We start from the raw sequence: 25724 nt of genomic DNA, 5'->3' as shown, positions 1-25724 counted from the left end.
TTAAATGTTTCCATATTAGCTCTTACGTCCTTTGACATGACTCAGTCTTCACTGACACACTTATATGTCCCTGGTATGAATTCAGCTGTTTCTCTAAAAAGTTGTTGTTTTTGTTTTTTTTAGTAGGAGAGATAGTATTTAGAGACTATAGCCTTGTGCTTAGGTGTGCTCATTGCTGCCGTTTCGTCGTTTTAGCTACAGCCCGTAGAGCTGCTTTGACACTACAATATCAGAGTTGAACGGTTGCAACAGAGACTACTGCCTGCAAAGCTTAAGAAAAGTTTGCTGACCCCTGTTTTAGGCCTTTTGTTGAAAAGTGAGTTGTAAATCCATGCTGGTATTTTCAATTCAAATTTAACGTCAAATAATTTTATTTAACTTCTTTGCTTTTATATGTGTATCTCTTCTCTTATACTGAAAAGAAAATCTTGATTCTATAATTTTCCCAGGACTCTTCTGTTTTTAATACTGAAAGTCCTACATACTGGGAACCCCCTCAGGCATAAGCAAATTGGAACAGTTGTTTACCTTACTTGGTTCTTAAAATGTTAATATTGATATGAATTTTATTTATCTTACAACATATGTTAAATATATTTAAATTACACCAAATTATTACTAAATTTATTTACTAGTCTATTTAATGTACAAGATATTTAATTAAAACTGTTCACTCAAATTCTACGTTCTAAAGTCAGTTGAAATAATTTTCTGTATGATTATACCACAAAAGTAATGTTCAGTTAGATAGAGAGCTTTTCCCCCTTTTAGGAGTACCCTTTTGCTTATGTTTTTTCAGCATGTAAAGCAATTACATGATTCTACATTCAAAACTCTACGGGCAGACTGGATGTGTTGGCTCAGATCTGTAATTCCAGCACTTTGTGAGGCTGAGGTGGGAGGATCACCTGAGGTCAGGAGTTTGAGACAAACCTGGGCCACATGGTGAAACCCCATCTCTACTAAAAACATAGAAATTAGCTGGGCATTGTGGCACATGCCTGTAGTCCCAGCTACTTGGGAGGCTGAGGTGGGAGAATCGCTTGAACTGGGGAGGCTCAGGTTGCAGTGAGATGAGATCACACCACCGCAGTCCAGACTGAGTAACAGAGCGAGACTTGGTCTCAACAAACAAAAAAACAAAAACCTAAACAGCAAGTTTTACTCAGAGAAGTCTCACCTCTATGCACGTTTCCTCCCCTTGCTTGGAGGCAGAAGTTTTTTTAAAATTAGTTTTAGTTTTGTTCTTCCAGTGGGTTTTTTCATTTGTTTGTTTTTTATATATGAGCAATATATAAATGTATATATTTATTTATATCCCTCATACTCTATATACTATTGTGCACCTTGCTGCTTTCACCTAAAAATACATCATGAAGATTATTGCATATCAGCATATAGAGATCTTCCTCATCTCATCATTCTATAGTGATATTCCATTATATACATGAATCCCAGTTTATTCACTTATCCCTCTACTCACAAGTCTTTGAGTTGTTTGTAATCTTTTTCGATTAAAAATACTGCCTTATTCACAAGTCATTTTCTAATCCTGCCTGTGTAGTTTTGTGATAGATTTCTAGACAGAGATTGTTCTATCAGATGGTGAAGGCATACACAAATTTGCAAGATATTGCCAAACCATCTTTTACTATAGTTGTAACTATTTTGTATCCTAACCAAAATACGAGATGTTCTATTTTCTTTCACCATCACCAACTCAGTAAGTTTTCAAATTTTTGATTTTCACCAATATGATAGGTAAAAGATGTTATCTCAGCATGGATTTAATTTGCATTTCTTTTATTGTGAGGATTGAATTTTGAAACAGGAAAAAGGGCCAGCAAGCCCCTGTGATGACCAAGAGCCCGAGCATGCTTTCGGTTATTTTCTCTCTTATGTCAAAAAGCATCTTCACATCATGATTGTGAATGTATTCCCAAGAATTACCAAATTTCTTCTTTGATCATTAATAACTCTGTCTTCAACTGCCATAGTTCCCAGCGAATTGAATAATGAATTGTCCAAAACTACAGAAGAAAAGTTGGTATTTGAGAGCACATCTCTCTGATAACAAGTTCCTTGATTACTGAAACTACACTATGCCAAACAGCAAAGAGTGGGAATTCCAAGGAATAGCAAAGATCTGTAACAAAGAAGTTCCCTGAAAGATACACCCCAAGTGTGAGTAAACAGCTGGTAAGCAAAGTAGCAAGGGGAAATAAACATCTGGGTTAAGAAGTTAAGATTCCAGGTATCTATGGAGATGAAGGAAAAAAAAGATGATGTGAAGTAAAGATGAGTCATGAACTCATCTTTTCTATTTTAGTTTTATTTTCATAGATTCATTTTTGATATATATAGTGACTTCCTGTGGATATTTGAGTATACCAGTTATCCCTCCCTCCTGCACCAGCCCTTTCTCCAAAAGGCACAATGCTTGAGGGTGTTAAAAATGGCCTTTATTTTGCCAGTGGCTAGGAGCCTTAGTCATGGACTGGGCTGTCCTCATCCACAGTGTCCCACTGTTTTCTATTCCCATTAATGTCTTCCATTTTTAGTGTCATTTGATCCATGGAAATGCCAGCCTTTCAATTTTCCCATTGTAGCTGAGCATATCAATTCTCTCAGCATCCAAACGCTTTTTGAGCACCCAGTCTAAGCCAAGCATAGCCCAATCCTATGCAACTTCAGCAGAGAATGGGTACCATTACTGCAAAAGCAATGGTGTGCTTCCTGGCAAGGATACCAGTAGCCAGAGAAGGCGATGATAGTACATGGTAATATACAGGCTGCAACACAGTTCCAGAGAGCTTGACTTCAGCATTGTCTCCCTAGCCATGAGCTTCACTGATTCCACTGTGTATTTAAATGTGCTTTACCCTTTTCTGTGAGTCACATGCGGGCCATGTAGAGCATAAAATGTGTTGGTCATTTTATCACCCCGCCCTTCTCATTTCCTGAATCTCATGAAGTTGGTTGAGTCTCACAGACCACTAGAGAAAGAGATATTTCCACAGGAGGCACAACTGCTTCCACATCCCTCCTCAGAGCTGTCCCTTGACTTGGGGGTGAATTTCAGGCCAACAGGGCTGCCTGGGATACAAGAGCATTCTCCATGGATCTTCCTTACTACCACGGCCCTCTGACCAAGCGAGACTGTGAAACCTTGCTGCTCAAGGAAGGGGTGGATGGCAACTTTCTGTTAAGAGACAGCGAGTCGTTACCAGGAGTCCTGTGCCTCTGTGTCTCGTGAGTAGCCTCATCTTGCACACATGTGACATCACACATTGAATGCGGCAAAGGCACAGTAAAGGAATACATATCCCTCCGTATTTCATGCTGACTTTGCAGTCAAAATGCATAGAGTGAGAAATAATAGACAGTGCCAGGAAAGGCATGTGTCTGTCCATGCTCTCCCATCTGCCTTGCTCTCCCTGGTGTAAAGGCCTGCAAGCAGACTCTGCAGCAGCAGGAGAGATATGGTGGTGGTGAAGGGAAGGGCTGCAGGAAGAATAGGGGTACGGGGGGATGGAGGGAAGGTACAAATGTCAGAGGTCCTGTTCTCCAAAGATCTATTTATTTGGTATGGAAAAGGCTAGGGGTTTTTAAAGGAATTTCAATCTGAAAGACTACTTATTCTGCAGCATCCACTTGCAATACTTAAACTGTAAATCCTAATAATATTTCACATTTTGTTAGATTTGTAAAGGACTTCAATATTCGTCATTTTCTTTCATTCTTGTAGTCTATCAAAGCAAGCGTAAGCAGTCACCATTTCATAGGTAGAGAAACAGAGACCTTGGTTTCTCAAATAATTTGTTTGTGTTAAAACTCATTTGGAATTTCCAGAGTCTAAGTTAAATATGAAATTCTAGGCCAGGTGTGGTGGCTTATGCCTGTAGTCCCAGCACTTTGGGAGGCTGAGGCAGGGGGATCACTTGAGGTCAGGAGTTCGAGACTAGCCTGGCCAACATGGTGAAACCCCGTCTCTACCAAAAATACAAAAATTAACTTGGTGTAGTGGCGTGTGCCTGTAATACCAGCTACTTGAGAGGCCGAGGCAGGAGAATCTCTTGAACCTAGGAGACAGAGGCTACAGTGAGCTGAGATTGCACCACTGCACTCCAGCCTGGGCGACAGAGCGAGACCCTGTCTCAAAAAAAGAAAAAAGAAATTCCAGGCCACAGTATCAAAGAGACCCAGTGGAAGGAACTTGCTTATGCCCAGTTTAGAAAGCAATCCTGAACAGAAATCTGAACAGAAATCACTAGAAACCTCCTATCTTTATGTCTTTTCCTCTTTGTAAAGTAGGGACCACTGAACCTGTTATTATACCTGTAACAGAAACTGAAACCCCGGTGTCTCTTGTTAAAGAAAAAAATTACTCTGTGTCATTTGTTAAATCATGGTTGGGAAGACTTTACTCAGGATCATCACAATAGGTATAGGGGCCACTGCAAGGAGCTTTTGCAGTACAGAAGAGAGAGTGGACTCAACTCTAAATACAGCACGGACAAGTGGGAATTTACGGCCAAGGAGTAGTGTGGGGTCAGTGGCTAGAAAATTACTCAGAAGAAACATAGGTGTAAAGGGGATTCTGGCTAAGCCAGCCTAACAGAATTGTAGCTGAAGACAGACCAGGGTGATCAGATGTTGCCTGGGGGATGGTGGAGGATGCGGAATCTCCTCAGAACCTGACAGTGATCAGATATCTAGGGTGAGGTGTCCTTGCCAAACTGACTTAGCAGGGTTCTTTGCTAAAACTGGATTTTACAAGGACGTTCACAAATGGGCCATGGAGTAGGCTCAGAAGTCTGATTATAGACAAAAGCGATTGTCATTACTAATAGAATACATTGGGACATACTTCTTTCTTTAAATGATACTGGAGAGACAGGCTATCTCTCTCATACCTACATCCACAGTACCATTTAAAGAAAAATATATATTGGCTAGGTGCGGTGGCTCACGCCTATAATCCTAGCACTTTGGGAGGCTGAGGTGGGCAGATCACTGAGGTCAGGAGTTCGAGACCAGCCTGGCCAACATAATGAAATCTTCATCTCTGCGAAAAATACAAAGATTAGCTGGGCATGGTGGGTGTACCTGTATCACAGCTACTCAGGAGGCTGAGGCATGAGAATCGCTTGAACCTGGGAGGCAGAGGATGCAGTGAGCTGAGATGGCGCCACTGCTATCCAGCCTGGGAGACAGAGAGAGACTTTCCATCTCAAAATAAAATAAATAAGCAAATAAATAAAGAGTGGGTAAGATCTGGTTACATGGAAATGGGATGGAAGGCGTTTTAGGAAGGGGAGGGTGTAGGAACAGGGGTCTAGAATTTGGATACTTTAAAGTATGTACGTACAGCGTTCCTAAAATGTAGTTTGGAAACCAGCTTTTGGAGAAGGAGGACGGGATAAGATCATGGAGTTTTAAAAGAGTGGTTCTATACCTAATGGGGAAACATGGATGGTTTTTGAGCAGGGAAGTGACAAGACTAGTGAATTTAGGAACTTCAATCTGACATGAAGAACACACTGAAGCTGGGAAATGATGGCAATAGAAACTGTTGTGCCTCTGGATGGGAGATGGTGAAGAGCTAGCTGTGATGGCGCAAGCAGTAAAAAGGGAAAAAAGAAGAAGGCACAAGGACAGACTGGCCAGGATCTCAGGGTATATGGTCAATATTGGGATTCTCCTTCCTTCCCTCCCTCCCTCCTTCCTTCCCTCCTTCCTCCCTTCCTCCCTCCCTCCCTTTTGTTCTCTCTTTCTTCCTTTTCTTTCTTTCTTTCTCTTTCATTCTTTCTTTTTCTCTTTCTCTCTTTTCTTTAGGCAGGGTCTCACCCCAACTACCAGGCTGGAGTGCATAATCATGGCTCACTGCAACCTTGACCTTCTGGGTTCAAGAGATTATCCTGCCTCAGCCCTTCTGAGTATCTGGGACTACTGGTGCACACTACCATGCCTGGCTAATTTTTAAATTTTTTGTAGACATGGGATCTTGCTATGTTGCCCAGGCTGATTTCAAGCTCCTGGGCTCAAGTGATCCACCCACCTCGGCCTCCCAAAGTGCTGGGATTACAGGCATGAGCCACTGCACCCAGCCTATTGGGATTCTCTTTGAAAATTGATATTTATTCTCAACTGTTCTGTGGTGCATCAACCCAGTTTGCATGTTCATCCAAAGCAAAGATCACTGAGAAGTGTTAAGAAAAAATAATAAATCAAGTGGAAAGGCAAAAATAAATATTTGTTAAGCCCTTGCACATGATCAGGTCTCACCTGCGTCCCTAGGCATGTCACTGAAAGGCAAGCAAAATTTCACTCACCCTCAGGCTGAAGGCTCAGGTCAAGTGACCCCTGTAACTACCTCCTCCTAGAGCCTTGTTAAAAACTTATTATCACACAGATAAGTGTGCACTGTTAAATTCCAGTTGTTCAATAATTATTTGAAATCTCTCATATGTCAGACAGTGTGCTGGACACTCAGTTGATGCCTTCAACTCAGCTCAGAGCCTAATGGGGAAAATAAAAAAGTAAACGGACAGTGTGATGCATGTGATAATTATGATGACTGGACTATCATGAGTGCACTGCAGAGCTGAGAGCAAAAAGTGGAGAACTGGATATTGGAGCTGAGACTTTAGGAGAATAAGTGGAACCTTCATTCATTCAGCAAGCATATATTGAGCACTTATTATGTTCCATGTGTGGTCCTAAGCATTGGTAACACAGTGATAAATACTACTGGCTATGTTTCTGCCCTCATGAAATTACATTCCAGTAAAAGGAGAAAACATGATGAAAATGAAACAGTCATATGACAGAGAGACAGAGTGGCTGCTTTCCACTGGGTACAGGAAAGGTTTCTCTGAAGAGGTCACATCAACCAATTCATGCATCAAGATACAACCCTTTGCAAGCAAAGCCAGAATTACTATTATGACACAAGTGTTAGCCTGCTTGTCTTCGCTGACACAGAAAAAGTTACCATGTAGGAGTTTTCTATGAAGCAGACATTTCGCTAGGCAGGGACAAGCATTATCTTATTTGTCCTTTGCAAAGCCCTTTGCAGTAGGTGACATGATCACTATTTTGTGAGAAAATAAACTGTAGCCTCTTATTTAATAACTTGTCTAGGGCCAAACCGCTAATATGTTATTACGTTCCCTCTCTTACCTACATCCCCAGCTTCACTGAAATATGTTTCAGCTAATCACCTTGGATGTGTGTTATAAAATGCCCAAGCAGGGGATCTGAGGGCTTGGCAGTGGACTCTGATATGCAGTGCCCTCTTCTTCTCTGCTGCATGAAAAGGGCAGTATACTAACCTCAGTGCTTTCACCAAGCTAAATATCTAGTAATGAAGATACTATGAGGAAGGTTAGAAACAGAGAAAGAAAGTCACAGAGCTAGTTGACCTAGCAGCATATGGCACTCATCAGAAAGCTATGTGGTAACTGCAGACAGGAAATGTTTTCTGATCATACACTATGATAGAGCTTCTAGACAACTCCAATGTGTAAAATGCTGTCTGTGTAGTGTGACTTTGCGAGTGTCAGGAACTCTAAACTGGTCTGCCTTTATCATCAGTCGAATTAAATGGAGTAGCTATTAGGAGGTGCAAAGGGTTCATCTGCAAGTGTGAAGGAAAGGAGGACGTTGCAAAGCCATAGGAAGGCTGCAGGTGAGAAACACCTGGGCCCTAACCTACTGCATGCTCTCATTAAGAACAATAACGGCAATGTCTTTCTATTGCCTTGGGAGTCATTGATGAATCTCAGATTCTGAGACTTTTGGAAGGATTGTAGAGTACAGAAAGAAAAGAAATGATCCACTTCGTTGTTGTTAAGCTAATGAAAGGTCATTTTAGAAAAACCAAATGTAGAGAAAGGTACAAAAAACAAAGCAGAAGTTGTATCAGTCTCACCACTCTGAAATCACCATCTGTAAAATATATTTCAGCATACATCTCTCCAGACTTTTCTCTACGCATCTATAAGCCAATATATGTACATAATGGTTTATTACGTATGATCGTTTGCAACCAGTTTTTTCCATAATTGTGGGTATCTTTTCTCATCCCTTTATGGCTGCTTAGTAGTTTATTGATTTGCTATATTATAATGCATACATATCATACATTTAAGTTATTTTCAATTTTCATTTCCACTTTAGTCCCGTGGGCCCAGTGTAATTTGGGATGATTAACATTTTTGTACTTACATCTGTGAAAGTTGGCCCAACTCTCTAGTTAGGATAAAATCCTAGATGTTTAAAAATCTTCATGCACACTGACAAATTAGTACCACAAAAGGTTGCACCAAGATACACTGAGACCAGGAGCAGTGATAAGGCCAGAGGGCAAAAGTCTTAAAATATTTCTTTATTGACTTGGGTTCCCCACTTGCGTCATGGAATGGAAAAATGCCGAACACACTGTTGACATTATAGGGCACAGGCGATTGCATTTCCTTCCACTGACCTTTTGAAGATTAGGTAAAATAAAAACTCGAGCATGAACAAGTTTCCCCACAACAGCGGCCACACATGAGACCATGCTAGTCTGTGGGCTGTTCATGCATTGGGCAGGGATTCAGAGATGGGCACGGCACTTCATGGAATGATTACTTTGAAAGCTAAACCAGATTAGAAAGAGTAAAACAATTCAAAGTCATGGGAAAACTTAGAGGCCCTGTATTCCAGCCTTTTCAAACCTCAACTGAGAAATTAACGCCAAAGATTTTTAAATGATTTTTACATGTATTTATTATGTATTTCTCATAAATGATGACAATGATTTCCATAGAATAAACAAACAGGGAGGATCTAATGGGAATCACTCCCACACTGAGGGTCAAGCCATTACATATTTACTGAGAACACAATAGCACAAATAGGAAACACTTTTTCTATCTGATGCCAAAAACCAATCATGAAAATAGCAAAACCATATATATGTATATATGGAATTAAAATTTAGCTTATATATTATAAAAATAAACTATATTCATCTACCTTTTAATGCCATGAATGTGTCTTACAGCTTTATTGAGGTATCATTGACATAAAATAAAAAGTGTACAATTTGATGGATTTTGCTATATGTATATACACCTATGAAACTAACACAACCAAGATAATGAACATATTCATCACCTCCAAAACTTCTCTTGCGCCCCTTTGTAATCTCTCATTACCATACCTCCCACCTAGGCTCAGACTCCAGGCCATCATCATCTGTTTTTTGGCACTATAGATTAATATGTATTTTCCAGAATTTAATATAAATTCAATCATAGAGTATGTAGTCTTTTTTGTCTGACTTCTTTTATTCAGAATAATCATTTTGAGATCCATCTGTGTTGTTGCATGCATCAATAGTTCATTCTTTTGCATTGCTGAATAGCGTTCCACTGTAGGGATGTATCCCAAGTTGTTTGCTCATTTATAGCTATTACAACTAAAGTTGTTATGAATATTTGTGACTAAGTCTTCGTGTGGGCATATGCTTTCATTTCTCCTGGGTAAGTAATCTGGACTGGAACGGCTAAGTTGTATGTTCCATGGAGGCTTATCTTTTTTAAGAAACTGCCAAACTGTTTTCCAAAGTGATTGTACTGTCTAATTCCCGTGGGCATTACGTGCGTTCTGATTGCTCCACGGCCTTGCCGATGTGGAATGGTCAGCCTTTTACATTTTAACCGTATTAGTAAGTGTAGTGGTATCTCATCGTGAGCTGAACTTGCATTTCACTAATGACTAATGATACTGAGTATCCTTTCACGTGCTTATTTGCCATCCATGTATTTTCTTTTCTTGTTTTATTGAGGTTCAACAGATTTTACTTTTTTATTTTTAAAAACTTAAAGTCTAACTCAAGTAAAATAAGCTGTACATATTTAAAATATACAATCTAATTTATTTTATTTGATAGATAAAATTATATGTATTGTGTATAATGTGATGTTTAAATATATATATATGTTGTGGAATGAATAAATCTAGTTAATTAACATATGCATTACCTCATTAAGTTATTATTTTTGTAGTGAGAAAACTTAAAATTGCCTCTCAGCATTTTTCAATAATATATGGTTTTTATTTTATTTTATTCATTTTTTTGAGATGGAGTCTCACTCTGTCACCCAGGCTGGAGTGCAGTGGCACCATTTCAGCTCTTTGCTACCTCCAACCTGCGTTCAAGTGATTCTCCTGCCTCAGCCTCTGAGTAGCTGGGATTACAGGTACCCACCACCATGCCCAGCTAATTTTTGTATTTTGTAATTTTTATATTTGTAGAGACAGAGTTTCACCATGTTGGCCAGGCTGGTCTTCAATTCCAGACCTCAGGAGATCTGCCCACTTTGGCTTCCCAAAGTGCTGGGATTGCAGGCCTGAGCCACTGTGTCCCATCTAAGCATATAATATATGGTTATTAACTATAGTCACTGTGTTGTACAATAGATCTCTTGTCTAGCCGAAATTTTGTATCCTTTGACCAATATTTCCCCAGTCCTCCCTTTCCCACAGCCAGTGCCTGAGAACCACCATTCTACTCCTTAGTTTAATGAGATCAACTTTTTTTAGGTGCCACATATGAGTGAGACCATGTGGTTATTTGTCTTTCTGTGCCTGGCTTATTTCACTTTGGATAATGTCCTCCAGATTCATCCATGTTGTTGCAGTAGCAGGATTTTATTTTTCTGTGGCTGAATAATATTCCATCGTGTGTGTGTCTGTGTGTATGTGTATGCGTAACTTTCTTCATCCATCTGTTAATCAACTTAGGTTGATTCCATGTCTTTGCTATTGTGACTAATGCTGCAATAAAAGCAGGAGTGCGGCTATTTCTTCAACATACTAGATTCATTTCCGTTGAATAGACACGCAGTAGTAGGGTTATATAATAATTCTATTTTTAATTTTTTGAGGAACCTCCATACTTTTTTCCATATGGCTGTACTAATTTACATTCCCATCAGCATTGTACAAGGTTCCCCTTTGTCCATATCCTTTGTCTTTCTGACAATAGCCATTCTAACGGATCTGGAATGACAGCTCATTATGGGTTTGATTTGCATTTCTCTGATGATTAGTGGTGGTAAGCATTTTTTCAGGTATTTGTTGGCCATTTGTATGTCTTCTTTTGAAAAATGTCTATTCAAATTCTTTGTTAATTTTTAAATGCAGTTATTTGTGTTCTTGCTATTGAGTTGTATGAGTTGCTTATATATTTTGGATATTAACCCCTTATCAGATGTATGGTGTGCAAATATTTTCTCCTACTCTGCGGGTTGTCTCTCTTTCTCTTTTTTTTTTTCCGAGACGGAGCCTTGCTCTGTTTCCCAGGCTGCAGTGCAGCAGCACAACCTTGGCTCACTGCAACCTCCGCCTCCCAGGTTCAAACGATTCTGCTGCCTCAGCCTCCCAAAGTGCTGGGATTACAGGCATGGGTCACCGTGCCCCGCGCTGTGGGTTGTCTCTTTGCTTTGTTGTTTTCTTTGCTGTGCAGAAGCTTTTAAGGTTGATATAATCCTATTTGTCTATTATTCGCCTTTGTTGCCCATGCTTTAGGCATGATATCCAAAAATTATAGGTCAGACTAATGTTGTGGAGCTATTCTCCGTGGTTTCTTCCAGTAGTTTTACAGCTCCAGGTCTTACATTCAAGTCTTAATGCATTTTCAGTTGATTTTCACATATGGTATGAAATAAGGATCCAATTTTTTTTTTCTGCCTGTGGAGATCCAGTGTTTCCCGAAGAGTTTATTGGAGAGGCTGTTCTTTTCCCATTGCGTGTTCTTGATCCCTTTGTCAAAAACCAGCTGACAGTAAACGCATGGGTATATTTGTATATTTTCTTTGATGAGGTGTCTGTTCAAATATCTTGCACATTTTAAAATTAGATTATGTTATTATTATGAGTTGTGATAATTCCTTACATATTTTGGATGCGAGTCCCTTATGAGAGCTGATTTGCAGTATCTTTTTCCAGTCTGTGACTTGTATTTTCCTTCTTTTAATGGTATATTTCAAAGGCCAGAGATTTCAATTTTAATGAAACCCATTTTATCAATTTTGCATCCTGTGGATCATGGTTTTGGAGTTGTATCTCATAAGTAATCTGCCTACTTTGGGATTGATTGACTATTTTTATGTTTCCAAATTATGTCTTGTGAGGACTTGCTGGCTATAACTCCTTGAGTTTTAGTAGTTTACTTAGTATTTATACTATACATGGTTAACTTATAGTCTGTATTTGAGAAACGTTATTCCACGTCACGTGTAGCATCAGAACCTTATAATAATATCCTTTCATTTCTCTCACACTTCGCCTAAGCCTTTGTGCCATTATTGGCATGCATTTTTCTATGTATTTTAAAACTAAGAGAAAATATTAGTGGCCGGGTGTGGTGGCTCACGCCTGTAATCCCAACACTTTGAGAGGCCAAGGCAGGCAGATGGCTTGAGTTCAGGAGTTTGAGATCCACCTGGGCAATGTGGCAAAACCCCATCTCTACAAAAAATACAAAAAAAACTAGCTGAGTGTGGTGTTGTGCTCTGTCGTTCCAGCTACTCATGAGGCCGAGGTGGGAGAATCGGTTGAGCCCAGGAAGGTCAAGGCTGCAGTGAGCCATGATCATGCCACTGCACTCCCCACTTGGGTGATAGAGTGAGACCCTGTTTCACACACTAAATAAATTAAATTAAATAAATAAAACTAGAGAGAAGTATCAAGACTATGGAAGTCATAGAGAGACCTTCTTTCCTTATTCTCTTTCCTAGAGCCGAGAATTTCAACATCAGAATAAGAGTTCCCGTTTCAAAACCTTGTTTTTCTGTTTCTTTTTTCAAATTCCCACAAACGAAGGGACCTGAAAATGATTAGTGCTATGGTTTGAATGACTCCTTTGAAACTCATGCTGGAATTTAATTGTTGTTGTAATAGTATTAAGAGGTGGGACATTTAAGAGGTGATTAACGCTGTTATCTCTCATGAGTAAGTTAGTATTGAGAAAGTGGGCTCCTGATAAAAAGATAAGTTTGGTCCCCATCCTGTCTCTTTGTGTCTCACCCATGCGATGCCCCTGCACCATATTACACACAGCAAGAACATCCTCACCAGATGCCGCTCTTCCATCTTGAATTTTCCAGTCTCCAGAATTGTGAGCCAAATAAACTTCTATTATTTATAATTTACCCAGTCTGTGGTAGTCTATTATAGTGGCAAAAAGTGAATTAAGACAGTTTCTTTTGGCCAGATGCAGTGGCTCATGCCTGTCATCCAAGCACTTTGGAGACTGAGGCAGGTGGATCACTTGAGGTCAGAAGTTTAAGATCAGCCTGGCAAATATGGTGAAACCCTGTCTCTACTAAAAATACAGAGATTAGCTGAGCATGGTGGTGCATGCCTGTAGTCCCAGCTACTCAGGTGACTGAGGCAGGAGAACCGCTTGGACCCAGGAGGCGGAGGTTGAGGTGAGCCAACATTGCACCACTGCACTCCAGCCTGGTGACAGAGTGAGACGCTGTCTCAAAAAAAAAAAAAGTTTCTTTTTAGGCTTGAAGATGAACAAAGGTATCACATATGAAATATAATGATAGATGTTACTTAGATTTGCATAGAACATTATGATTCACATAGTCATTTTTCCACAGGTTCAAAAATATTGTCCACACATACCGAATCTTCAGAGAGAGACATGGGTATTACAAGATACAGGTAAGAACAAAAAAGTACTGCAACACAACAGCAAAAAGGCTGAGGAAGAAGAACCTGGGAACACGTCTTCTACCTGAGCCGTGACTACGTGAAAGCATTCTAAAACAGAAAGCACAATGCAGAGATTGAGAGTCAGATCAAGAGTTAACCTGGTTTTCCCCTAAGAGAAATAAAAAGATTCTAGGCTTGGGTTCTACCTTTGAATAACCCCCACTGTTATTCCACTGTGGCTCCTCCAGTGGTCAAATGCACCAACCTGGACTCCAACCAAAACCTCTGTTGAATTAGAAGACTCAACAGTGATGCAGGATGGAACCAGAAAGAGACGGAGTCTCACTCTATCACCCAGGCTGGAGTGCAGTGGCACCATCTCAGCTCTCTGCAACCTCCATCCTTGTTCAAGCGATTGTCCTGCCTCAGCCTCCTGAGTAGCTGGGATTACAGGCACCTGCCACCATACCCAGCTAATTTTTTGTATTTTTAGTAGACACAGGGTTTTACCATGTTGGCCAAGCTGACCTCAAACTCCTGACCTCAAGCGATCCACCCACCTCAGCCTCCCAAAGTGCTAGAATTACAGGTGTGAGCCACCCTGCCCAGCCGGAAAATTCTTTTTATTTTAAAATTATTTTTAAAAGGTTATGTTAGAAAATAGTATTTGATGTATAGCTAGTAAACAGAAAACAACTATTTACAACTTAACTGAGTTGTGTTGCCATTCCTACTTTCTATTTATATTAGGACTTTTTTGGTCTCGTTTTCCTCACTTGGAGTTTCTGAATTCATCCAGTATACAAATTGCATATTTTAAAGACATGCAATCAACCTAAATGCCCATCAGTGATAGACTGGGAAAATATGGTACATATACACCATGGAATACCAAGCAGCCATAAAAAAGAATAAGATCATGTCCTTTGCAAGGACATGGATGGAGCTGGAGGCCGTTATCTTTAGCAAACTAACACAGGAAGAGAAAACCAAATACTGCATGTTCTCACTTATAAGTGGGAGCTGAGTGATAAGAACACATGGACACACAGAGACCTACACACACTGGGGCCTATTGGAGGGTGGAGGGTGGAGGGTGGGAGGAGGGAGAGAATCAGGAAGAATAGCCAATGAATGCTGGGCTTAATATTGGCGTGATGGGATGATCTATGAGGCAAACCACCATGGCACATGTTTACCTATTGTTTACCTGTATAACAAACCTGCACATCCTGCACATGTACCCCTGAACTTAAAATAACAGTTGGAAAATCTTTTAAAAATTTCATTTTTGCATTCCCATCAGAAGTCCACTTCTGATCATCCTCTAAGATAGCAAAGCCTCCCAGTAGGGTATAGACATAAGCTCTTAGAGGGGTACCCTTCACAGTGTATCTGCAAGAACTGCCCCAGATAAACTTGCCAAGGATGGGGTTCACTCGATACTATGGACTGCATCAAGATCCCTTGAATGCAAATCCTCTTTACTCAGAGTGGCTCGAGTCAGAGGTTGGTCTTAGAAATGAGAGTTTCTCCTTACAAGAGCTCCTGAAAGAAGCACTAAACACAGAAAGGAACAACCAGTACCAGCCACTCCAAAAATGTACTAAATGGTAAAGAACATCGACACAATGAAGAAACTGCATCAACTAATGGGCAAAACAACCAGCTAGCATCAAAATGGCAGGATCAAATTCACATATAACAATACTAACCTTAAATGTAAGTGGGCTAAGTGCTCCAATCAAAAGACACAGACTGGCAAATTGGATAGAAAGTCAAAACCCATTGGTGTACTGTATCCAAGAAACCCATCCCATGTGCAAGGATACACATAGGCTCAAAATAAAGGGATGGAGGAAGATTTACCAAGTAAATGAGCAAAAAAAAGCAGGGATTGCAATCCTAGTCTCTGATAAAATAGACTTTAAGCCAACAAAGATCAAAAGAGACAAAGAAGGACATCACATAATGGCAAAAGGATCAATGCAACAAGAAAAGCTAATGATCCCAAATATATACACACCCAATACAGGAGCACCTAGATACATAAAGCAAGTTCTTAAAGACCTACAGAGAGACTTAGACTCCCACACAATAATGGTGGGAGACTTTAACACTCCACTGTCAATATTAGACAGATTGAGACAGAAAATTAACAAGGATTCCAGGACTTGAACTCAGATCTGGAACAAGCAAATCTAATAGACATTTACAGAACTCTCCACCCCAAATCCACAGAATATACATTCTTTTCAGCACCACATCACACCTACTCTAAAACTGACCACATAATTGGAAGTAAATCAGTCCTCAGCGAACGCAAAAGACGGAAGTCATAACAAACAGTCTCTCAGACCACAGTGCAATCAAATCAGAACTCAGGATTAAGAAACTAACTCAGAATTGCACAACTTCATGGAAACTGAACAACTGGCTCTTGAATGTTGACTGGATAAACAATGTAATGAAGGCAGAAATAAAGATGTTCTTTGAAACCAATAAGAACGAAGACACAATGTCCCAGAATCTCTGGGACACATTTAAAGCAGTGTCTAGAGGAAAATTTACAGCAATAAATGCCCACATGAGAAGCAAGGAAAGATCTAAAATCGACACCCTATCATCAAAATTGAAAGAACTAGAGGAGCAAGATCAAAAAACTCAAAAGCTAGCAGAAGATAAGAAATAACTAAGATCAGAGCAGAACTGAAGAAGATAGAGACACAAAATAATCCTTCAAAAAATCAATAAATCCAGGAGCTGGTTTTTTGAAAAGATCAACAAAACAGGCCACTAGCCAGATTAATAAAAAAGAAAAGAGAAAAGAATCAAATAGATACAATAAAAAAATGACAAAGGGGATATCACCACAGATTCCACAGAAATACAAACTACCATCAGAGATTACTACAAACAACTCTATGCACATAAACCAGTAAACCCGGAAGAACTGGATAAATTCCTGGACACTTGCACCCTCCCAAGACTAAACCAGGAAGAAGTCAAAACCCTGAATGGACCAATAACAAGGGCTGAAGTTGAGGCAGGAATTAATAGCCTACCGACCAAAAAAAGCCCAGGTCCGGATGGGTTCACAGCAAAATTCTACCAGATGTACAAAGAGGAGCTGGTACCACTCCTTCTGAAATTATTCCAAACAATCCAAAAAAAGGGAAGCCTTTCCAAATCATTTTATGAGACCAACATCATCCTGATACCAAAATCCAGCAGAAACTCAACAAAAATAGAAAAACTTCAAGCCAATATCCATGATGAGCACAGATGCAAAAATCTTGAATAAAATACTGGCAAACCGATTGCAACAGCACATCAAAAATCTTATCCATCGTGATCAAGTAGGCTTCATCCCGGGGATGCAAGGCTGGTTCAATGTATGCAAGTCTATAAATATAATCCACCGCATAAACAGAACCAGAGACAAAAACCACGTGATTATCTCAATAGTTGCAGAGAAGGGCTTCAACAAAATTCAACAGCCCTTTATGCTAAAAACTCTCAATAAACTAGGTATCGACGGAACATATCTCAAAATAGTAAAACGTATTTATGATGAACCCACAGCCAATATCATAGTGAATGGGCAAAAACTGGAAGCATTCCCTTTGAAATCTGGCACTAGACAATGATGCCCTCTCTCACCACTCCTATTCAATATAGTATTGGAAGTTCTAGCCAGGGCAATCAGACAAGAAAAAGAAAGTGTATTCAATTATGAAAGGAGGAAGTCAAATTGTCTCTATTTGCAGATGACATGATTGTATATTTAGAAGACCCCATCGTTTCAGCCCAAAATCTCCCGAAACTGATAAGCAACTTCAGCAAAGTCTCAGGATACAAAATCAATGTGCAGAAATCACAAGCATTCCTATACACCAATAACAGACTTAGAGAGCCAAATCAAGAATGAACTGCTATTCACAATAGCTGCGAAGAGAATAAAATACCTAGGAATACAACTAACAAAGGATGTAAAGGACCTCTTCAAGGAGAACTACAAACCACTGCTCAAGGAAATAAGAGAGGATACAAACAGATGGAAAAACATTCCATGCTCATGGTTAGGAAGAATCAATATTGTGAAAATGGCCATACTGCCCAAAGTAATTTAAAGATTCAATGCTATCCTCATCAAGCTACCTATGACCCTTTTCACACAACTGGAAAAAATCACTTTAAACTTCATATGGAAACAAGAGAGCCCACATAGACAAGTCAATTCTAAGCAAAAGGAACAAAGCTGGAGGCATCACGCTAACTGACTTCAAACTATACTACAAGGCTACAGTAATCAAAACAACATGGTACTGTTACCAAAACAGAAATATAGACCAATGGAACAGAACAGAGGCCTCAGAGGCAATGCCACACATCAACAACCACCTGATCTTTGACAAACTGACAAAAACAAGCAAAGGGAAAATGATTCCCTGTTTAATAAATGGTGTTGGGAAAACTGGCTAGCCATGTGCAGAAAGCAGGAACTGGACCCCTTCCTGACACCTTACACTAAAATTAACTACAGATGGAGTAAAGGCTTAAACATAAGACCTAACACCATAAAAACCCTAGAAGAAAACCTAGGCAAAACCATTCAGGACATAGGCATAGGCAAGGACTTCATGACTAAAACACCAAAAGCATTGGCAACAAAAGCCAAAATAGACAAATGGGATCTAATTAAACTCCAGAGTTTCTGTACAGAAAAAGAAACAATCATTAGAGTGAACTGGCAACCAACAGAATGGGAAAAAAATTTTGCAATCTACCCATCTGACAAAGGGCTGATATGCAGAATCTACAAAGAACTAAAACAGATTTAAAAGAAAAAACCAAACAAACCCATTCAAAAGTGGGGGAAGGATATGAACAGACATTTTTCAAAAGAAGACATACATGAGGACAACAAACATATGAAAAAATGCTCATCATCACTGGTCATTAGAGAAACGCAAATCAAAACCACTTTGAGATACCATCTCATGCCAGTTAGAATGGAGATCATTAAAAAATCTGGAGACAACAGATGCTGGAGAGGATGTGGAGAAATAGGAACACTTTTACACTGTTGGTGGGAGTGCAAATTAGTTCAAGCATTGTGGAAGACAGTGTGGTGATTCCTCAAGGACCTAGAAATAGAAATTCCATTTGACCCAGCAATCCCATTACTGGGTATATATCCAAAGGATTATAAATCATTCTATTATAAAGACACATGCACACGTATGTTCATTGCAATGCTGTTTACAATAGCAAAGACCTGGAACCAACCCAAATGCCCATGACTGATAGACTGAATAGGGAAAATGTGGCACATATACACTATGGAATACTATGTAGCCATAAGAAATGATGAGTTCATGTCCTTTGTAGGGACATGGATGAATCTGGAAACCATCATTCTCAGCAAACTGACACAAGAACAGAAAATCAAACACCACATGTTCTCACTCATAGGTGGGTGTTGAACAATGAGAACACATGGACACAGGGAGGGGAGCATCACACACTGGGGTCTATCGCGGGGGACTAGGGGAGAGACAATGGGGGTAGGGAGTTGGGAAGGGATAATATAGGGAGAAATGCCAGGTGTGGGTGACGGGGATGTAGGCAGCAACCCACATTGCCATGTATGTACCTATGCAACAATCCTGCACGTTCTGCACATGTACCCCAGAACCTAAAGTGCAATAATATAATAATTATTATATATATATGTATAAAGAAATCTTTAAAAACAAAACAGAAATGAGAGTTTCTGTGAACTGGAAGTGGTGTGAGCTCTGGCCACTCACTTTCAGTTCATCAGCTCATAGAGGCAGCCTTGAAAAACCAGTTTTGAGAAGTGTCACATTTTACACACAATTACATGATAATGCCTAATCTTCTTTCTTGAATTTTTGCAGGCTGCAGAAGGTGCTCCAAAACAGGTCTTTCCAAACCTAAAGGAACTGATCTCCAAATATGAAAAACCAAATCAGGGGCTGGTGGTTCACCTTTTAAAGCCAATAAAGAGAACCAGCCCCAGCTTGAGATGGAGAGAAACGAAATTGGAGTTGGAAACATTTATGGTAAAATCTCTCACATGGGAGCCAGAAAGGATTCTTAATTCTATTTCCACCAATGCCTTCCTTTGTAAAACACAATACAGATAAACGTTCTTTTCTATGGCATTCTCTAAAAAGCTTCATCCTACTAAGAGCAATTTCCATTTTGTTGAGAAGTGGTGTCTTCTAGTCCCCGAAGGCCAACACATAGAGCTTGCTGCATTTGCAGCCAGGATAGTAAGAGTGGTTCCCGGGCAGGCAGCTGACTTCAAATTCATTCTGTGAACTTGTGCAGACCATTCAAGTTTGAGAATAAATGGGCAAATGGGCAGGTTTTCAAATGAGAAAATCACTTTAGCCCTTCAATTCCTTCCCAATGCTCATACTGTTACATTTTGCTCAATATTTGCTAAGTATTCATTTATAAAGTGCTGGGTGTCAAATTATGTCAGATACATTTTTAAAGGTATGAAGCCATGGTGGAAAAAGAGATGGTCAGTAAATCTGAGCACAGAGAATCCCTGCCGAGGCCTCTCAAATTATATCATGAGCAGTCATTCTTGTTTACCCACACCCTTGAAATCTGCTCTCAGGAAAGAATTTAGTATCTGTCATTTGCAATGTTGTTTGAATTTAACTCAGACTTCCAGAAACACTTAGGGCTTAATCCCATTTTCCCATGTTGGAATGTGTGGTTATATTCTCAGTGAAAGGGACTGCAGTTATCAGTGGCAGGTGATGGGATGAGATCAGATGTCCTCCCTAGGCAGAGGAACAGAGGACAGAGAGTTCTCGGGGAGCCTGCAATCACTCCATGCCTTTCTACACCGTCTGCAGCAAAGTCTCCCCTTAGGCTGTCATAGCTGGCTTCTCATCTCCCCAGCAAGGCTAAGCATATTGTCTTAATGATTAAAATACAACCTCCTCCCCTACCATTATTTCTCTGTCCCCCACCCCATCATCATGAAAGGCAGTGTGTAGTCATGGATACACAAAAATCACTTTCTATAGGTCCAGCTCTAGAAATGTACTCCCACAGCTACTTTCCCCCAAAATTTATAGAATAAAACGTATAAAATGTGGCAGAGCTAGAAACCCAGAAATGTATCTGTGCTGCAGCCCTCAGGCAAACCCAGATGAGTTGCTGGGACCAGCTGGGGTGGTGGGAATATTTGTCTCGACAGTGAGAAAAGAATCACAAATCCCAAGAGACGAACCCTCAGACATCTTCCCCAATAACTGGGCATGAACTACCAACATTCCATGCTGGGTCAGTGCTGACTTACCAACTTTCCATGTCAGGTCAGGGCTGACACAGCGAGCTCCAAAATTCTCGGCTACTGAAGAGGAAATCTTCTGCGTCGCCCTCTTCTTCTCCTTCCCTTTGCTTCCTTAGAACAAGCTTCAGATGTTCTTACTTCAAGGGAAGCACAGGTGTCTTGCTGGTGAATGGAGACACCTGTGCGGGAAGCTCTGCGGCTTGGCTTATAAAGGGATCCCCTGTTTTGTTAGGAGAGCTCCCTGTGGTACCCCAGCCTTTGAAGATATAACTTTGAGGTGGCATCAAGTGCCCTCTGTGCCTGGGGAGGGGTCTTCTTTCTTTTGAGTGGGGTTGTTTGATATGACTTCTGGATGTGGTCTCATGACTGGTCTTCTGCTTTTTTTCTCTTCAAAGAACAGTAACAGCGATTATGTGGATGTCTTGCCTTGAAGATAAGGCTGCTGGACAAAGCAAGTTGAAAAGATGGGTGACAGTTCTCACTGGCGACCCACTTCTGCAGGCATAGGTCCCAAGCACCAAACTCTAGTGGACAATTCGGACTCTCCTGGTTGTGTAACTGAAGATGTTCTGCTCACCACCAGAGGGCACTCTCCCTATCCCTGCCTCCCAGACATACACCAGAGCAATCTCAAAGCCCTCTCCATTTTCACTCTTCCTTCTTGGAATGGGACAGCCTGAACCTTTTCCTGATGACTTGTTAAAAGTACCACCCTACATCACAGCTGACACCCTCCTTCAGACCATGCAGTCAGAGGGGCAGCTTCATACAGAGGAGGGCACGCTTGTCTGTGAGTTTGAAGCCCTGAACTCCAGTCCTGTGGCCGTGTGACTTTGAATAGGGTTCTCCCCATCTCTAGGTCTTAGTTTCTTTGGCTATGTGGTTGGGTGGGATGATAGACACTGCCCCAGTCTCTCTGTTAGTGAAGGTGAGGGATCGGGAGTGATGGAGATGCATACAGTCAGCACGTTCTCTGTACCTGCTGGACCCAAATGTGCACCCTTCTCCCTCCAGCCTGGGCTACTCCCCTCCTGGTTCTTCTTTCTAATCTTAAACTAGCTGGTGAGCATTGCCCGGCCACACTTTCTCCCTGATTTTGCTCAATTCTACTTATGCATCAACCATTTCAACAGCATGAATGTGGTTCTGTACAGTGATATAGATGGAGATGTCTAAGATATTCTATGTGCGATTTCTGTTCCCCACTAGGTTCTAAGTGCCATGAAAGCGTGGTTGGGTCTCCCTTGTATCCTCTACAGTGTGTAGAAATCTGTGCTGCTCAGAGCTGTGCCCGGTTTAGAGAAATTGGCTGGAAGCACATTGCTGAGGGGGGTTTGTTGAATTGGTTTCTAAAGTTTATTGAAATTGATTTGCTGAATTTTTCTGCTTGTTCAAAATGTGAATTAGGACCTGGCTAGTTTGAAATGTACCAAATTCTATGCCCTTTCTCTTACCTAGCATCAAATTGTAGTAATTCATTTCACCCCACTGGACTTAGTGTCAGAATTTTTAAAGAGAGGAGCTCTAGGCTTACAGGTAACATGAACAGACGTTGTGTCTGGAGCCCCAGAGTACAGACCATTGTCACAGCAAGTCACGGCTCCTACTCCTACATGTGTCTGGTAGGCAGGACAAACGTCCTCTTTTACTTTGCAAAACTGACTTAGGTATTCATGGACCTCGATTCCTCCATATACATTTTATAATAAATGCATGAAATTGCTCAAAACCTCATTTTGAAATTTTGAACGAACTTGCAACAAGTTTATAAATAGGAGAGTACTGACGTTCTTGTGGTTTTTACCATGCATAAACATGCCACATCCATTTTCTTGGGTCATCTTTTTTGCCCTTTCATGGAGTCATAAATTTTCACAACCGAAGCCTTGTGTTTTCTGTTAGGTCAATTCCTGATTATTTTCAGCTGCTGTAAATGCTGTCTTATGTTGTATTACTTTTCTTGCAGGCTATGGTGGTAGTGAAATGTTGACCCTCTCATTAGATCGACTAGTTTACCTGTTGATTCTATTGTGCTTTCTGTGTAAATGATTTTTGTCAGCTGTTAATAATATTTTATTCTCTTTCCTTTCAATATCTATGCCCATTTATTTTTTGTGTTTACCCATTGGTTAGGCCCCCTGTATCTATTAAACAGTCCATAGTCATGATAGTGAGTATTCTCATGCTATTTCCAGTATTACAGGGAATGCTTAGAAATTATTTAAGGATGACGCCTTCTTGTAACCTTATTAAAGGCTATTTTGTAATTTTTACTAGACATGTTTTGACATTTATAGTGATTTTTTTCTGCATCTATTGAGATAGTCACATTTCTTTTGTCTTCACTCCATTATAAAGGTGAGTTATAAAGTTAATAAAATTGTTGGTATCATCCTTGCCTTGTTTAACTTGATCATATTATATTATTTTTCATAAACTGTGGGATTTGGTAAGTTATTATTTCATTTAAGATTTTCGCATTAAAACCCATAAACCAAATAGGACTATAATATACTGAATCATGGTTATACTGTTCATGTAAAGTGAAGAAAAGTCTTTCTCTTTTTAATATTTTCTGCAACAACTTTTTAAGGTAAAGGTTATTTGTTCCAGGCTGGGTGCAGCGGTTCATGCCTGTAATCCAAGCACTTTGGGAGGCCAAGGTCAGGGAATCACTTGAGGTCAGGAGTTTGAGATCAGCCTAGCCAACATGGTGAAGCCCCCGTCTCTACAAAAATACAAAAACGTATCCAGGTGTGGTGCCACATACCTGTAATCCCAGCTACTCAGGAGGATGAAGTGAGAGAATCACTTGAACCCGGGAGGTGGAGGTTGCAGTGACCTGAGAAGTGCCAGGGCGCTTCAGCCTGGATGACAGAGTGAGACCCTGTCTCAAAAAAGAAACAAAAATTAAAATAAACTTATCTGTTCCTTGACATTTTTTAGTGCAGTACTTTCTTATAAAACTGAGTTTGAGGCTCTAGTGGAGTGGGGTGGGGGACATTTTTTATTACTGTGTTACTATTAATACTTATTGATTTGTTAAAATACTTTGCCAGTTTTGACATTTTTTGTTTTTCCAGAAATGTATTGATTTTGTCTGATAGTTCATAATATTCTTTTTTTTTTTCTTTTTTTTGAGGCGGAGTTTCGCACGTTACCCAGGCTGGAGTGCAATGGCGCGATCTCGGCTCACCGCAACCTCCGCCTCCTGGGTTCAAGCAATTCTCCTGCCTCAGCCTCCCGACTAGCTAGGATTACAGGCACGCGCCACCGTGCCCAGCTAATTTTTTGTATTTTTAGTAGAGACGGGGTTTCACCATGTTGACCAGGATGGTCTCGATCTCTTGACCTCGTGATCCACCTGCCTCAGCCTCCCAAAGTGTTGGGATTACAGGCGTGAACCACTGCGCCCGGCAGTTCATAATATTCTTGTATTATTGTAATGATTTCTTGTGACTGTAGCCACCTCCTCTCTCTGTGTCGGATCCTACTCTTTTATCTTTATGGATTTTGTCTGTCTTGTTAGTCTTTTCAAAGCCAGCTTTTGGTTTTGTTAATCTTTTTTGTTACTGTTTTTAAATTGTTATTCTCTATTTGATTTCCAACTTCATTTTAGGGGGGCTTACCTGACTTGTTTTCAATACTTATGATGATTATTATTTTATTTATTTACCAACAGGATGTGCCCAATGTCAATACTTATTATTTTCTAATAAATTAGTTAAATTTATGAATTTAACTCAAAGTATTATTTTAGCTGTATCCCATACATTTTAACACAAGTAGTGTTTATTGCTGTTCAGGTCAAAGTACTTTTAATTCTTGTAAAAGTGTCTTCTTCAATCCAAAAACTGTTTTGAAGTTTGTAACTGTTTTCAAACATCCATTTTAGTTATTTTAGTATAGATTTCAGACTATATCACTTTAAGATTAAATAACAGCTTGACTTCAATTTCTGAGGTTTCCTTGCTGACCCGGTATATGTGAACATTCTGTGAATATTTCATCTGTTTGAATTGCTCTTTCTATTCATTTTAAAGCTCATACTCTTCACCTCTTCCCCAGATGTATTCAAGATTATAGATTATATAAAACAAATATTTTTATAGATTTGTATATTTTTATCTATGTGATCTATCAGCATCAGAGAAAATTTTTCATTTTAATTCTATGTATAATAATGTTTAGCTTTCTGATTATCATAGTATATTAACTTATTTTTGTCATTTTATCATTCTTATTTTGGCTGTTTTAAGTTCATATTTTTACGTGTATATATTTTTATTATTATTTTGTCTTCATTTGTTTCTTTTATTTTATAAAGTATTTCTCCTTGTCTCTTATTAGTTTTGCCTTTATTTATATTTTACATCATATTAAAGTTGTTACCCCAACTTTTATTCGTACTTTCCCAGTATATGATTTTCTGCCCTTTCATTTCCAAGTTTTTTGCACCTTTTATCTCTGTCTTCTGTGGACACAATATTGCTGGATTTTTTTTTCTCCAATTTAAGATTCTCTCCTTTGGTTGGTGAGTTCAATACACATGTTTATTGTAACTTGTTCTATTGGAATTTCTCTCTGCCTTCTTATACCATTCTTTACATTTACAGTATGTTTTTTCCTTTTTTTCTCCTTTTCTGCTTTCCAT

The 25724-nt window shown here is 39.8% G+C and overlaps 1 protein-coding gene across 1 annotated transcript; it reads left to right on the top strand.

Moving 5' to 3' along the window:
- Positions 1 to 2998: 2998 nt before the first annotated feature.
- On the top strand, positions 2999 to 24363 carry SH2D1B (SH2 domain containing 1B). The gene is made up of 4 exons (XM_012468873.3): positions 2999 to 3252; positions 13668 to 13731; positions 19650 to 19814; positions 21466 to 24363. Exons 1-4 carry the CDS (start codon positions 3119 to 3121, stop codon positions 21499 to 21501), a joined length of 399 nt encoding a protein of 132 aa, XP_012324296.1. The 5' UTR covers positions 2999 to 3118; the 3' UTR covers positions 21502 to 24363.
- Positions 24364 to 25724: the final 1361 nt, after the last annotated feature.

Source organism: Aotus nancymaae, unplaced genomic scaffold (assembly GCF_030222135.1).
Source record: "Aotus nancymaae isolate 86718 unplaced genomic scaffold, 86718_ANA_hifiasm-v0.15.2.pri h1tg000108l, whole genome shotgun sequence".
NCBI classification, from domain to species: Eukaryota; Metazoa; Chordata; class Mammalia; order Primates; family Aotidae; genus Aotus; species Aotus nancymaae.
Note: the sequence above shows the minus strand (reverse complement) of the source record. Positions and strands in the feature narration are given on the sequence as shown.